General features: G+C 38.0%; 1 protein-coding gene and 1 long non-coding RNA gene across 4 annotated transcripts in view; one reads left to right on the forward strand and one right to left on the reverse strand.

The window, feature by feature from the left end:
• LOC148187268 (uncharacterized) overlaps positions 1 to 14,552 on the reverse strand; it is a 37,232-nt gene extending 22,680 nt beyond the window's left edge. Inside the window, exons 1-4 of one of the 2 annotated variants that reach the window (XR_015778896.1) lie at positions 14,254 to 14,552; positions 11,008 to 11,074; positions 9,621 to 9,711; positions 7,284 to 7,392 (exon numbers count right to left, since the gene is read on the reverse strand). This is a non-coding gene — a long non-coding RNA (uncharacterized LOC148187268). The remainder of the gene's footprint in view (positions 1 to 7,283; positions 7,393 to 9,620; positions 9,712 to 11,007; positions 11,075 to 14,253) is intronic. The other variant, XR_015778895.1, reaches the window with a different exon arrangement.
• Positions 1 to 15,815, forward strand: part of LOC121952578 (phosphatidylinositol-binding clathrin assembly protein-like) — a 39,603-nt gene that overhangs the window by 13,037 nt on the left and 10,751 nt on the right. Inside the window, exons 2-10 of one of the 2 annotated variants that reach the window (XM_088088340.1) lie at positions 796 to 938; positions 3,571 to 3,646; positions 6,105 to 6,207; positions 7,287 to 7,380; positions 7,484 to 7,595; positions 8,067 to 8,173; positions 9,465 to 9,506; positions 11,315 to 11,400; positions 15,615 to 15,717. In XM_088088340.1, the coding sequence (XP_087944466.1) occupies positions 796 to 938; positions 3,571 to 3,646; positions 6,105 to 6,207; positions 7,287 to 7,380; positions 7,484 to 7,595; positions 8,067 to 8,173; positions 9,465 to 9,506; positions 11,315 to 11,400; positions 15,615 to 15,717 (866 nt within the window). The remainder of the gene's footprint in view (positions 1 to 795; positions 939 to 3,570; positions 3,647 to 6,104; positions 6,208 to 7,286; positions 7,381 to 7,483; positions 7,596 to 8,066; positions 8,174 to 9,464; positions 9,507 to 11,314; positions 11,401 to 15,614; positions 15,718 to 15,815) is intronic. The other variant, XM_042499342.2, reaches the window with a different exon arrangement.

Raw genomic sequence — 15,815 nt, forward strand, 5'->3', positions numbered from 1 at the left:
TGAAAAACACACACACTCAGCTTGCCATTTGTCGGACCTTTTAAATCCAACATGCAGCTGAACACAGAGCAATATTTCCTTTTGAAATGTGTTCCACATTTGCTTTGAACAGACGATTTGCACTCTGGAGGCGCGTCTCAGCGGGTAAAAATTGGAGACAACTCCGTTATAGTCCATCACTGCTAACAAAGATCCTCTAGAGGAAAACTCAGATTTGTTATTCATTATATGATTATTTATTTGACAGTCTTTTAAAAAAAAGTATCAATCCCTTGAGTTTGCATTGACCGTGCAATGCAATTTTCCATCTTCTTACTTGATATTTTACTGACATTTCATAGGAGTAAGTAGGTAGCACTGTTGAACTGCAGCCACAAAATGGATTTTGTGAGACTGTAGCACTAGTTTTGATTCATCTGTCCATACAGGCTGCATCATTAAATAATCATTTGTTTATTGATTTGTGTGCTGATATTGAGTGAGTCAAAATTAATGCAGTCAATAAGGCTGCACTCATCATGGTTGTTCATTCGTTCTATTGATTCTTGATAACTCAACCTGTGAGCTCTCTAAGGTAATAAATTATGATATTGGCAGGTGGTTGCTGCTTTTATTAAGTGACTTACAGTAAAAGAACAGGCAGGTTGAAGTCAAACCTGTGACTTTACAATAATCTCTTACCTCAAGTCCTTACACCTGTTTTTATAATCTTTCTTCTGCTAATTATTAGTTTATTCATTTACAGTTTTCTCTGCATGTCCAGATTCTTTCATGTTATTCTTTTGTGTCCTCCAGACCTGATCCACTGCACCAATGAGCTGAACGTCAGCATCCCCCACCTGGCAGACACACTGCTGGAGCGCACAGCCAGTAACAGCTGGATAGTGGTTTTCAAAGCGCTCATCACCACACACCACCTCATGATGTACGGCAACGAGGTGAGCTAAGTACACCGACATACGGGCGACCACAGAGGGCAGGGATGAATGTTTCTTTTAAAACTCTTATAATAACAAGCAAGTCTGTCATCATGATATTACAAGCTTTTTATTTAATGAGATTAAAATGTATTATAGGGTTTCAACTGAAAAAGCTCCAAAAATGTTATCAAATGATTAGAATTACAGTGTTTTTTTAGTAATATATTCATAAATATTGCTCTCGTAATCCTGGGAATTACCTTGATTTGTTTCAAATACACAACTGTGAAGAAAAGACTACCATATCCTGACAGCCATAAGTCAGTGTAGCACACACTTATACTCTTTTCCACCAAAATAAGCGTGTACAGAGAACCCCAGTAATGAGTCCTAAAACCTGGAAATCCCTTTTTGCTTTGCATTTCAGCACTTCCAGTTCACTCGTCTCACAGTCAATGTTTTTTTTTTGAATGGGTTTTTTGTTTGATGTAAATAAGGTCTGTGATTATCACATGCTGAAGAGATTTACATGTTCTTCAGTGTCATAAAAATCAGTAAATGCCCCACTTGTGAACTCTGAAGCTTTAATGTGTCTTAAAAATGCCGTTCGCTAACAATTGGTGGTGGCGACGAGACCGCCGTGTAGTTCATTTTAGCCAAGCAACAGCTGTCTAATTTTGGCAATTACATCTGGGTTTTAAAAATCCTGAATGTGGTGGTTATTGGTGATGACTACCTTGCTGAACAAAACTTGTTGGTATCCTAAAAGTCATCCCTGAGGCACTCTAGGTGAGGGTTCTTTAAACGTGGGAAAGTCTGCTAAAAATAGGTGATAGATTGCTTTCCCCTGCTTGTAGACAAGAGTAGTGTTCACTACTCTGCTTTAGATGAGTTTCTGTGGAAACTCATGTGAAAACAGGTCAGTAGAAGTTACTTTGTTTTATCTCTTACTTATTCAGTCTATCTTTGAAACTCAGTGCTTGGACGGAGACAGACGGTAAGCTTTGACAGCGTGTCATTATGTCAAATTAGCACGCCCATCTGTGCGTCATATTTCCATCACTGCTGATCAGAGCCAAACACAACTTGACCCAAAAGAAAAAAAACTGAAAGGAAAAACTGTGACTACTGCAGTCATTTGTCAAGAAAGTAAATGCCAATTGTAAATTTTCCCATTAAATAAAAAAAGACAAATGTTAGCAGGTTTTATGTGCAATGGAAAAGAGGCTTTGTTTTAAACTTGAAGGTCATTCCAGTACATGCATTGCTTTGTCAAGTTAGTACTAACAGTGATGTGCTGCAGATTATCAGCTTTAGGATGAGCACATTAGATCAGTGGAGAAGTGATTTGTCAATTTTCCATTGGTCAATGGACAGAAAACCAATAAGCAACAATTTAGATAATCTTTTAGTTGTCTGAGGAAACAATTTACAGATTTATTTATTATTTTTTTAAAATATAATGTTGGCTGCAGCTCCACACGAGATGATAAACTATTAATGAAGCGTCAGATCAGAGCACACAGGAGTCTATGAAAGGTTAAAAAGGATGACATTTCCTATACAACCTACACACTGCCAATCAGCTCGTCGAGTCATTGATCTGTCCACAGACTGACATTTTGCTCTCCAGGTTGTAGCAATTTTTCTCCAACTATTGCAGTAAGTTTCTTTGAAGCTCTATCTTCCACATGTTCAACAAGGACTGATGATGTGTCCTGCTGACATTTCAATGGCTGGTGTGACAAATCACCTCACTCCACTTTGCTCACGCTGCAGGAGCAACAACCGAAATATCAAACATGTTAAACGATGAGTGTCTCAGACCAGAAAGAGTGATTACAGCGGCTACACTGACCCTCTCAAAGTGCTCAAACAAGAAAGTTTTTGCAACATGAGAAGTGACGTGATGTTTTGAGCAGTGTTGGGAAGGTTACTTCTGAAATGTAACAGGTTACAGATTACTAGTAACCCTGTTAAAAACTTAAGGAGTTACGTAACTTTTAATTACGTCATCAAAGTAATGGGAACTATTACAGTCAATGACTTTTCTGACAAATGTTTTTAACAGGGAAACAAAGCTGAAAAGACCTCAAAACACAAGTGCATAGATGGTGCACTCAAATTTGTCTCAATGCCGTTGCCGACCTGCATTGTCCATAACTATGTCAAAACAAGGCATCCCTGCATGGCCGAAAGATGTAAAGCAATAGAATCAACGTTTTACTAAATATACAAACTATTTACTGAAAAGACTTGTCACACTTTTCAGATGAAACCTTTGTAATCACCAACATATTGATTGATAACTGTAATTTGATTACATATTTTTCTCTCAGTTACTATAAGTGATTACAATTACATTTATTCTGTCATTTAATTACTGCAACTAGTTATATGTAACTAGTTACTACTCCCTAGAATGGGATGATTGTAGACTTGTAAACATTTAATAACGCAAACATCAGTTTTGGAGGAAGTCAAAGTGACCTGATTGAAATGTTTGTGAAGCAGCTACTCCTGCCTACAAATGAAGCCTTCAGAGTGTGAGACACACAGTGTTATTGTGTGTGAGTGGACATGTCTTGATATTGTCAGAGAACAGCATCAGATAAGTCACTAACTCTTTCCTCTGTCCTTTTTCCATCAGAGATTGATGCAGTACCTTGCCTCCAGAAACACGCTCTTCAACCTCAACAACTTTCTAGATAAGGCTGCACTACAAGGTGATTTAATGCCATTTGGCTGTTTGTAAACTCAGCAGTGCTGTACATCTAACGAAATGACTTTATGTCGGACTCTCACTGGCTCTGTAACACTATCAATAAGCCCATTTCACAGGGAAGCTGCAGTCCAGGATTGAAATGGCTACAGATAAATGTGCTTTTTGTTTGATACAAGAAGCCGCTGAATGTTACTGAAAATGGAAACACATGCTCAGTAGCTTTGTAATTAAATAAACTAGCGCCTGTTCAAAACATGCCTGTTTGAAACAGGCTGACTGCTTGGCCTTCAGTATTGCTGCATGCAGCTTTCTCCAGAGCTGCTCATCCAAACAGCTTCACAATAGGGCTGCACAATATTATCGTTTTATTATCAGCTCGCATGACTGAGAAACACTGTGATATTGCACTTTGAACACGGTAGAAAAGTATTAAATTGCATTCTATTTGTAGATGCTTTTTTGTTTGATACACTCCCACTGACTGTATAAATTAAAGATGCAGCTACAGTGACGTCACTTATTGGTTTATTATTGACCATTTTCACCATCTTGGTGTTTTTGCAGCCAAAAGTGACCATATTTAGACAAGAGGTTAGATCTGTGCCGGAGCGAGGGGTGGATTTGACTCACACACTGTGGTGAGGCCTCGCAGACAGCCTGTCACTTAAGCTGTGCTGCCCTTAGATATTCACCACTTTGGGCCTTAATAAAATATAAACAGATGAGTAATAATTGGCCCCTCATACAGTGAATGTTCAAACTAGCTATAGAAACCAGAAGTTTTTCTCCTACCAGGCTAAAAACATGTTTATTTCTGCTGTAAAGTTGGGTATTTTAACATGGGGGTCTATGGTCGTTTACTCTGCTTTGGAGTTGTCCTCGTGTAGTTTTTTGGCACTTTCACATTGACTTAATTTTTCAGCGATGGAGGCTGACGCTTGTACACATCATGCTGCCAATCAGACAGAGCCCTTGCCATTTGGCATCGCCTGATTGGGCAGTAACTGCACTCATGCGAGTGAGGTTTATTAAACTACTGCTGTCGTACAACAGGTGGAAAGTATGACAAGATAAGTGCAGATGAAAGTGCAAATGCCAGAGAGGAGCTGGCACCTAAAAAAGGAGTCTGGCGGCAATACTTTGGATATAGGAGAGATGAGGTCGCACAAGAACAGCTACCGTGCATTTTTTACATGTGTTGTTGACTTACTTCAAATAATCTTGGAAACCGATTGCCTTAAAAAAGTAAAGGAAGCAGAACTATACATTTTAATTTTTAGTTTACTTTATATTTAAGTATTAACGTTACTTGAAATTTACTTGTATTTAATTCATTTTGTGAAGTTGTTGCAACTTAAAAATGACAAGTGTATTACGTTTTTCTTTTAAGTGTTAGCAACTTCAGTAAATCAAGTAAGTCTGACTTAACTTGATCGCAACAAAGAGTATTTTGCCAATGACGAAGCTAAGAGATCTGCAAGTTCTGCTTTTCTAACATGTTTAAGAGAACACAAGTACGATAGACTGATTTGCAACTAGCAGAGAACAGACATATAGCAATGTAAACTTGGTTTACAGAAGTTGCTTAAACTTAGAAAGATGGATTTTATTAAACTTGTCATTTTTAAGTTGCAACAACTATGCAAAATTACATAAATAGTTATAATTGTTATATTTAATTACATTTTTTAACACAATCAGTTTCGGAGATTTTTTTAAAAAGTATAATCGACAGATCAAATCGTCAGATTTTACAGTGTAGTCAAGAATTAAAACCTTTTTCAAAGCCTCGTATTTCTCACACTTCAGTAAAAAGTGAGATTCTATCTCAACCTTTTCTTTTATGACAAAGTAAACACAACCTAGCTTTTTCCTGATATCATGTAGCCCTTTTACACACAACACTACCATTTCTTGGGAGTATATGTGTCCTTTACTAACAGCTTATTATTTTGGACCTGACTATTTTTGGGATCAAAACTGTTCATTCTGAAAGTTACATTGATGACACTTGAAATATCTGAGTTTCCTACGATGTAACATCTGGGTATTTGCACCGGACATTAAATATCGTCATATACCGTATACCCCACTGACATTTCAGGAGGGTATTAAGGTATGAAATATTCCATACTGCCCAAGCCTATTCAACACCGCACTTCCTTTGGTCCACAGCAATATTACCACCAAGTATGAAGTCGGATAAATCGGATGTTTTTTAAGAGAACGAAATGCATACAGACAGACAGAGACTTTTTCCATTTTAGTTAAAAGTAAAACTGAATAAGTACTCAAATCGCAAGGTTAAGATGGTGCACAGGCCAATGCAGAGAAAAGCAGATTGCTCATGTAGAAGTTAGTCCATTTCATATGAGAGGGATTATGGCTTCTTAACCTGGTTTGAAAACAGGCCAAAGTGATCAGTGTGTAACTGCTGCGCCCCCTCTGTGCCTCCCCAGGGTATAACATGTCAACTTTCATCAGACGCTACAGCCGCTACCTGAATGAAAAAGCCATGTCTTACAGATTAGCAGCAGTGGACTTCACCAAGATGAAGAGAGGGTAACAAACTCAACACACACTACTGACACACACCTCACATATATGGAGACGCATTATGGGCCTTGTTAATCAAAAACACATGGAAATATTATTCTTATGCTTTTAACCCTTTAACACCTTGATCAACATCACTTTTCTTATACTGCATTCAGATGCCTTTCACTAGCATATAAACCTCTAAAAACCTGAGAAAATTGGTTTTATTTCTTTCAAATACATGGGGAAACATATAAACACTGCATGTACCAAACTGGGAAAAAAAGAAAATGTAAAAGGTGATAAATGCTTTGAAAATTAACTTTCCAAAAAAACGTAATTTATTTAAATACAATTCAAACTTTATGATTTTTAAAAATATATATTTAAAGTTATTGTTCTTTAGTACTTTCTTGAGGTAATTTTCTTGTTTTTTTGTTTCTATGTTTTTTTTTAAAACTTTTCTTTGTTTATGATCTGGGTTTTTATTTTTGTAACTTTTTACATATTTCTTCCCAATTTTTGGGCCATATCTTGTTAAGTTGGTTGCTGCCCTACTCGGTGTCTTAAAGAGATCAAGCCAATTTGCTCAGGTTTCAAAGGGTTAAGTAAATGGCAATGGATGTTTTTTTCATTATCATGTTTTACTTCTGCAAAACTTACATAATTTAAATATATTTACTATTTAGTTAAACACCAGCAACTGTGGCTGCAAGTAAGAAGAATTATGGGATAATTGTAACTGCCCCCCAAATAAAATGCTTAAGTAGCACTAGTAGAAAAGTGTCAGAAAGTCAGTCAACTGAACTCCACCTACAACAATCATATTAGTAGTGGTCATACTAAACAAGGCTGTGGTTTATTGAACTGAGCAGCATTGTTTTCCTTATAAATTACACTTTTTTATTTGTAGTGTGAAGAATGTGTTATTTCAAAATAAACACAGTCTCACCTTAAAGTGTGTTTCTTGCTGCTAATCCACATTAGGAGCATATATCTGTGGGACCTCCTCACACACACACGTCAGTCTGAAGGCCTGATTAGTCCTGTGTGTGTGCGTGTTGCATGCGTGTTTGTGTGCATGTATTCTTGCCTCTTACCAGGGCTGATGGTGTGATGCGCACCATGAACACAGAGAAGCTGATTAAGACCCTGCCCATCATTCAGAACCAGCTGGATGCACTGCTGGATTTCCAGGTAAACACCTGACTGAAAGACACAAGACTTATGTAAAATACTGCAATATCGAAATACAATCTCTAAATGACAGTTTCTTTCCCTCTTTACTTCTTTGCTCCAGCCTAACTCCAATGAGCTCACCAATGGAGTGATCAACACAGCTTTCATGTTGCTGTTTAAAGACTCCATACGGTTGTTTGCTGCTTACAACGAGGGAGTCATCAACATGCTGGGTAAACTGCATATATTGTGCAATCAGGGTTCAAACATATTTTCAGGGACAAAATTTCAAGGACCCATACCCCCCCTATGTTTTTAAAAGAGGTTATTTGCTCAGGTTTTAAGCATTTAATTACCAAGCCAGCGAGGAGTCAGGCTGAGAACAGAACATCCGAGTCTTTAGTGAGGAGTTCATCAAATGATTCATTATTTAACTGATCTGATCTGAGGTCGATCTACTACAGATATATAGTAGACTGTGTGATTTATTTCAGCCTGCATGGACACCAGATGTGCAGATTCATTGGGACTAATCAGCAGCAGATTGATTTTTTTTTAGCAGTTTTTAATTGTATGCACTTTCTAACAGTATCATTTAACAAACCAGTGAGCTATAAAATCCAATTACTTATAATAAATAGTGCTTTTCCCTCATTTGTGAATAAATAGTGATCCTGTGCTGATTTTGGTCTTTTGATACACAGAGAAATACTTTGACATGAAGAAGAACCAGTGCAAAGAAGCTTTGGAGCTCTACAAGACTTTCCTCAACAGGATGACCAAACTGTCCGAGTTTCTCAAAGTGGCAGAGGTAACGTCCATTTGTCCTGCTGCTCCTCCACGGAGGAAACGCAGCGTTAAACGCCACTGGAGAGGGCGAGAATATCTGTCTGGGGTGAATCTCTACGGTCTCCTGTAAACACATCTTTATGTTCCTCTATAATTTTGTCCTCCTCAAAAAGCAACCTGTTGAGATTCACACCAGACTTCTGTTACCCTTTGGATCTGATTTACGGTCGATATTTTCCTAAAAACTGACCGTAGATCAGTGACCACAGGGCTCTCCTTAATCTTCCAAGTGTTTTTTTTTTTTGCCTCTAGATGTTCCTCCTGTTTCTGTCCTTCTCTTGCCCTGACCTGGGGAGGGGGTTACTCCATGACGAGTGATTAATGGCTAGCCTATCAGAGAGCCACTCATGTAGCGCTTCCAGTTGAGGGACCCCTCGCGTGCTGCCTGTTCACATGCCTGCACTGCATGCCCAAGCAAGCTCTTTCTCTATCACTATCTCTGTCCTCCTCTTATTTTATTTCCTCCCTTTTCTTAAAAAAAAAAATCTCTACAATGGCTGTTATCCTATTAACAGTTGCTAGGCTTCACAGTGAATATAAAACAGTTTTATCCTGCGTAGCATTATCCCGCGCGCCATCTTCAAAGGCTTTCTCTCTGCTTGGTTTCGTTCCCATTTAGAGGGAGGTTTGGGGTGCAGCCGCTCGATCCAAAGAAAAACAAAACAAAACAGACTAACGTTGACTTTAAGGACCCATTCATTTTACCTGTCTAACAAAATGTGTGTTTGTCTGTTTGTGTGTCATCTGTGTCCTCCCCTTTCTCTTTCTGTTCAAAGTCAACATTAGTTGAGTGTCTTCCTTTTGGATGTTTCTTACCTCGCAGTTGTCACGTGACCTGTTGTCTGCCCTCTCTGCCCTGCCTGTTCAATCAGTCGGTGTGCTCAGCATTCATTTCAAACCAGTCTCCAAATCTCAGTGTGTGTGTGTACTTATAAGTGTGTGTGTACATATATTGTGTATTTATATAGGTGTTTGTATGCGTGTGCATGCGCCCTCCTCCCCTCCTCCTCTGTTGTCTTTATTTGTTTTCCTTTCCAGCCACTGCATGACGTAATGAATGCTTGGGTTTGATTCTTCTTTCTCCCTCCTCCTCCTCCTCCTCCTCCTCCTCCTCCTCCTTCACACGCCTCTTCCCTCTTTTTACTATTGGGTTTTTTGGTTTATTCCTTGTTTTTATTATTACATTTGGTTTATTTTTTATTTTGCCTCCCTCCTCCCTCCCCTTACCCCCTCCCTCCTTTTTTGTGACACAGCGAGTTGGGATAGATCAGGGCGACAGCCCCGATCTCACACAGGTCAGTCTACATCTCATCTCAATCAGTCAATCAACCAGTCAGTCAACCAGTATTTAAATCCGTCAAGTCAATCCCATAATGCTTCATTTCTAAACGCTCCCGTTCCCTACTCACCCTACAGACCTGCCCACACTGCAGCTGCCCTGTCCTCCTCTGTTCTTCACTCTCCTTAACTCCTTTGCCTTTTCTCCTTTTCTCTCGGAGTCTAGAATAGAGAGGAAACAATAAATGAAGACCTGCAAATAGCCTTGAAGCACATTCATTTTTCATAATCAATAGCAAAAGGAATGACATTTTTGTCCTTATCTGAATCACTGCAGAACAAATTTTACTCTAAAAAGGTAAGATGCAGTTTTGCAGCTGAATATCAAAAGTTTTAGCCTCTTTTTCTTTCTTTTTTTTAAATGCATATTTCTATTTTAGATGTCCATGACCAGGGCTTATTATCTGTCTGAATTTCCCTAGCAGTATTTCTGGCATTTTCCCAGTGTAAATATCAAGGCTTGTCTCTTCATTCAAAGGCTTATCATATAAATAAGTCAGCACAGCTTTATGAAATAGGTTTTTGCCCACATAAGCAGTGTTCAAAACATTTCCCATGAAAAGATTATGTCCCTTTGCATTAGCTGTGGGGAGAGCAGCGAATGGTTTTTATTAAATAGGTCTCTGCAAATATGACTTGGATAGGTGTACATAATGCCATCAGAAGCACTGCATATCATGCTAAAGGCCCCAATTGCAAAGTATCCTTTTCAGTGAAACCATAATTGGATGTTTATAATACAACAAATTTCCATTAACAAACTGAAAAGGGCTGACTTTTTTTTTTTAATTAACGCTATGTTTGTAGTGCTTATGAAGACCTTATATGCGCTTATTCAACCACATAGTGACCCATGCCTTATACTAAGCATTAGATATGTGTCTGTTTTACTTTTAAACCTTAGCATATTCTAGATTTCTCTGAAGAAGGATATCCAGAATTCGCATTTTACTCTCTTTCCCCCTTAAAATAAGTATATGAGAAATCTTTTCTTTGCTTGTTGTGTTTGCGTTGTGTTCTCTGGTGCTGAAATGTAAGGCTCTAGGTGAAAACCGTGGTATCACATGTGGTCAAAATGAACCCATCCATCCTTTTTTTGTTTTACAATAAAGAGTGCCGGCCAGCTGCTCAATGTGTATACCTGGTTTATCACCAGACGTTTACATTTCACTGAGTTAACTTCCTTGGCTTCCAGTGGGATAAATTTTGGTACTTAGCTCAAACTAAATCAAATGACTAAAAGGTTAATTTGACTGTTAACCTAACGTGGAATCCACCAGTTAACTCTTAATTTTGGACTGTGATTTTTTTTACACGTATGCGTGCGTAAGTGTGTGTGGTTATGAGAGCGTTTGTGCACTGCTGGCCTCTGCATGGGCTCGTTAGACGGTTCACAGACGTGTTTGTTGTGTTTCTACTCTGGAGCCCTGCAGCGATGATGCTCTGCTCTGCCCTGACCTGTCAGTCCCGCTGTGGACTCGCTTGCATGATCCGAGGCTGATGTGTGCATGCTGGTCAACCAAACCTGATGAAACCAAATGCAAAACACAAAAAAAAAAAAAAAAAATCAAAGAGCTGCCGTAGAGTAGACAATGAATTTGAGGGTAATGTCTTAATCTTGCTGCTGCTTTGTGTGTGAGTGAGTGAGATAAAGTGAGACGGTGAGGAGATGGGAGTGAGAGACAGCAGTGTGTCCAGTTTTATCCGCTTGTCTGTGGATCTAACGTTACCCCATCGACTCCCCTCCCATTTACCCCCTCCTCAGGCTCCCAGCTCTCTCCTGGAGGCTCTGGAGCAGCATCTAGCCTCTCTGGAGGGCAGGAAGCTCAAGGACCTCTCCTCTGCCAGCAGGTATGATCAGATCAGCTGCACCAGCCACTTAAAGGGATAGTTCACATTTTCTGAAGTGGGGTTGTCTGGGGTACTCATCCATAGACAGTGTATTACATACTGAAGATGTCAGTCGGCACGCTGCCAGTTTGGAGAAGCAGGCTGGTGTCTGACATGGAAGCTAAGCAATCTGGAGTCAGTGACAAAACATATTTTAGCCACTTTTAAAAAAGTCCCACCTAAAAAAAAAAAAAAATCATTATCATTAAATGTATTGTATATATTTATACTACATATAGAATCTTTTAATTGCTTTACCTTGTTAGGGATGTCCCGATCAGATCAGAAAGATAAGTATCGAGCCTGATCAACGCGTTTTTAATTGATCAGGATCGGTTATTTTGAGCGAGTGTCGCGCCCAATCCTTTGTTTACATCCTCCATCTCACAGATGTTGTAAACAGAGAGCAGGATTTGTAGCAGATAGTCAGCTTTTATTGTAAAGCTGCTACTCCAATAAGTAGACTGATGTTTTTAATGTTCTGCTTAAGCTGCTACACCACTTTAAGTGGAACTGAAATTGTTTTTGTTCACTTTTAGTGAACTAGCATTACTATAATGCTATAATAAGCAGAATTGTGACTAAATAATATTTGTTGTGACGGGGAATGTTAAAGTTCAGCTATAACGTGACTGAATTGGAACTGTGATTATTATATTCCTCATTTATAGTGTTCTGTGCTTTTATTGAAATGCTACACTAAGATCTGAGAGCAATTTCTAAAGACATTAAGTTTGTTTACTTGCTTATTTTGTTGGAAAAACAAATGCTGAAACATTTTAGGTTGTTTGTGATTTTGTTAAAATAAAATTAAAATAAAACCTTAGGAACAATTTGTTTTTTGTATTGCATCACAGAGCTATTAAACTGTCAAGCACATTGATTTCAATAACTTTGAAGTATTTAAAATGTGCATTGTGCAGTTGTATTATCCAGGTAAATACAAGTACCACATCAGGACTTGGTATCACTGATACTCAATATCAAATGACTCAGAGGCAAAAAGAACTTGATCAGGACATCCTTACCTGCCGTCATTTCATTGCTGTGATTTCAAACAGGAAACTGAAGCCATTTTAAATTTCAGACTCCACTGAGAAAAACAGTGATTACCGTCTATTACTGCTGCCTCAAAGAGTTATTTTGTTTGTGTCATTGTATGATTTTGGGGTTTAAAAGAGTTCGTTCAGATTCATCAGTGTTATACAATAACAAAAACTGAATAACAGATCTAAGCAGCGCTAAACAAGCAGCTCTCGTGTTCAGTGAGCTAAAATGACAAAAGCTTAGATGGGGAACTAAAACTGTTCATATATTTCTTGTTGAAACTTGCTGTCTGACAGTAAGGAAAAGCAGTGAAAATACTCTTAATATCACATACATTTGAACAGATATCAATTTTTATTAGGTGGGACTTTTTTAAGTTGGCTAACATAAGTTTTATTGGTGACCCTCTGCAGCAGTGCATTGCTTATTTTCTGTGTCAGACTCCAGTCTCCTTCTCTAAACTGGGGGGTGTGCCAAACCCCTATCCACTGTAGGCAATGCACAAACTATAAATAAGTACCCCATTCAACGCCACTACAAAATATCCAGACTACTATAACCACTACCGCTGCTCCATCCTACTGCAATTAATACTGTACAAGTACTATTGCTGCTACAAGCACTACTGCCATTAGTACTACTGTTGCACTAATGGTACAGCTGTTACTACAAATACTGAATAACAAGATGAAGAGTCTACAGGCCCGTTAGCAGCTCTGCAAGGCTGAATTTAGACTGAGTGGGGCTGATGCTTAGCAGGTCATGTTTACCATTTTAGTGTACAGAGCATGCTAAAAATAACTAATTAGCACTAAATGCAAAATACAACTGATAGAAGTGTCATTAGTTTTGCAGTTTTTTTGTTGTTGTATGTGTATTGAACAAAATTGCAACATTAAGTAGATGATGCTGAAGAAAAAGTGTAGTTACTTTAAAAACTGTACTCAAGTAAAACTAAAAGTAAAAAGGAGGTAAAAAAAATATATATATATATATATATATATATATATATGTGTGATGAGATAAAGTATGAAAGTGCAGCAGTTTACCAGTTGAACCAGTTGAAGGTATACCCTGATGTTAAAACTGACGGCTATCACAACATGTAAATTTGCTTATTTAGAAAAACAAATGCCACTGGATGGAGAATATTACCTTGATTTTAGTCCTTTTCAAAAGGGGTACTTTTTGCACACTTTCATTAAAAAAAACGTGGTTTCAAATTGAATTATAACAGTCAAACTCCTCTTTGCATGTATTTCTGTTTTAACTCATTTAAGGGTCATTGTAACTGATAATAACCATAGATCTATAATAGGCTATCGATACCCTTACACAGCAATACTACATTAAATGTAAGCATACACAATTGTAAGAGCTCTCCGTTTCAAAACTAGTTGAGCAACAATCACAGCACAGAGTCCTTAAATCCACGCCAACAATTTCATTTCATTCTCTAAAAACGGCCCTTTGCAGCAACTAGCTAATTATCAATTACATCCGTCAGTCGCAAATGTACCTAATTACAATTAACCAAAGAAAGATGACAAAACTCAGACAATTAAAAAGAATTACCGATAAAAAACAGTCCAAAGGACACCAGAGGATGCAACAAGCATAAAGCTACACACATTAAATAGCCCGACACTTATTTCAGCAGCAGAATAAAACACCGTGTCAGCCAACAAAGTTATTAAACAATAAAAACAGCGCTCAGCAGCTTCAGCCACAAACATATTAAAGCAGTTAGCTTGTTGCTGCACTCACCTTCTGTCAGTCTCGCGCACCGCACGAGTCCTCCTCTGCTGCACGTTCAACTTCTCTGCTCACCAAACATCTTCGCTAAAACCAGTCCACTCAGCTGTCCTGTCCCAGTAAAACCAGTCCACTCAGCCGTCCTGTCCCAGTAAAACCAGTCCACTCAGCCGTCCTGTCCCACAAAAACGCCTCACACACCTCACTGAAGATACAAGTTCCCCAGAGACACCAGAAAACACAGCAGAGGTATCCATCACGAGCACGTTAGCCACACCCACAATGCACCTGTCAGTGACGCAATGTCGTTGACGTGGCTGATCATTTTTTTCCGTTATTGATCCGTTTTAGTCTCTGTCTTCTGTCACTTGTCCTTTTGACAATATGCGGTTTCTGTGATGTCAGGCTCCATTATTTACTTTTTTTTCCCCACAAAAGTTGAATAAAAAAAGTTCTTTGGATAATTAACTGTAGCCTACAAAGTGAGATATCAAAGTGAGAAAACAGAGATAGCATTTTATAAGTAGTAAAACAAATAATTGGTTATAAAGGGGTATGAAGTACATTAGATAAACTTTTTTTTTTTAATATGCATGTACCAGAAACTGCATTGAAATGATAAAATCTATCAATCTAATCTAAAATTAATAAATAAAAAATAAGTGAAGTAATTGGCAATTTCAGATTTGTATATAAAAAAATTACCTACTAGGAGAATGAGATTTATCATAAGATTTGATTAATTAACCTTCCTTTCAAAATAAACAATAACATCATTGAGATAAGTTTTAATAAAGTGACCAGTTTTGCTTAAAATATTTGTTTTTTCATATCTCCAAAATTTATCAGAATGTAAACAACAACAAAAACAAAAGAATGTGTCAGCATGTCAGGTTCATTGTTGCAAAATTTCCATTTTTCATCAGTCAGTCTTGACACTATTATATTATAAGGGACTATATGCCGAAGTATAATGAAACGAACAATAACTTAACCAATGCATGTACTGTTTACTAACTGCAGACTACTTCTACTTTTCTTTCTATCTATTTATCTATTTTTGGGGCAGACAGTCACGATGCCCACAGGATGAATCTGACTTATTTTATTTGTAATTTTTCATCTAGTGCATCATATAGTCAAAATGTAAATTTGTCAAATACAGTTGGTTGTCTTACCATTTGGTTTTGTTTACAGTGAGCATTAAAGCCTCTCAGGACTGCTGGCATGGCTGTAGATTCTTGGTCTGATTAAAATAAAGTTCAGGTTACAAACTATAAAGTGCAACTCAGTAAAAAGAGCAAAGACAAGCAGAAACAAATCGATATACAGACCAGCTTTGCAAAAATATGTTTGTGTGTCTCTCCATTAAGATCCAGCACTTTGTCCAGTGCGGTGTCCTCTCTGTCCAGCACTGGGATCTCTCTCAGCCGCATGGATGAAAAGACAGATGACAACAGACTGCAGCAACACAAGGTGGGACATTTGCAAGACATTTTTACATATATAGACAGTTTTGGACAGCAAATACCAGCAATACTGTACTGAATGAAATCACAATATGCACATTGCAG

Source organism: Plectropomus leopardus, chromosome 15 (assembly GCF_026936395.1).
Source record: "Plectropomus leopardus strain MGB_pleo_1.0 chromosome 15, ASM2693639v1, whole genome shotgun sequence".
NCBI lineage: Eukaryota > Metazoa > Chordata > Actinopteri > Perciformes > Serranidae > Plectropomus > Plectropomus leopardus.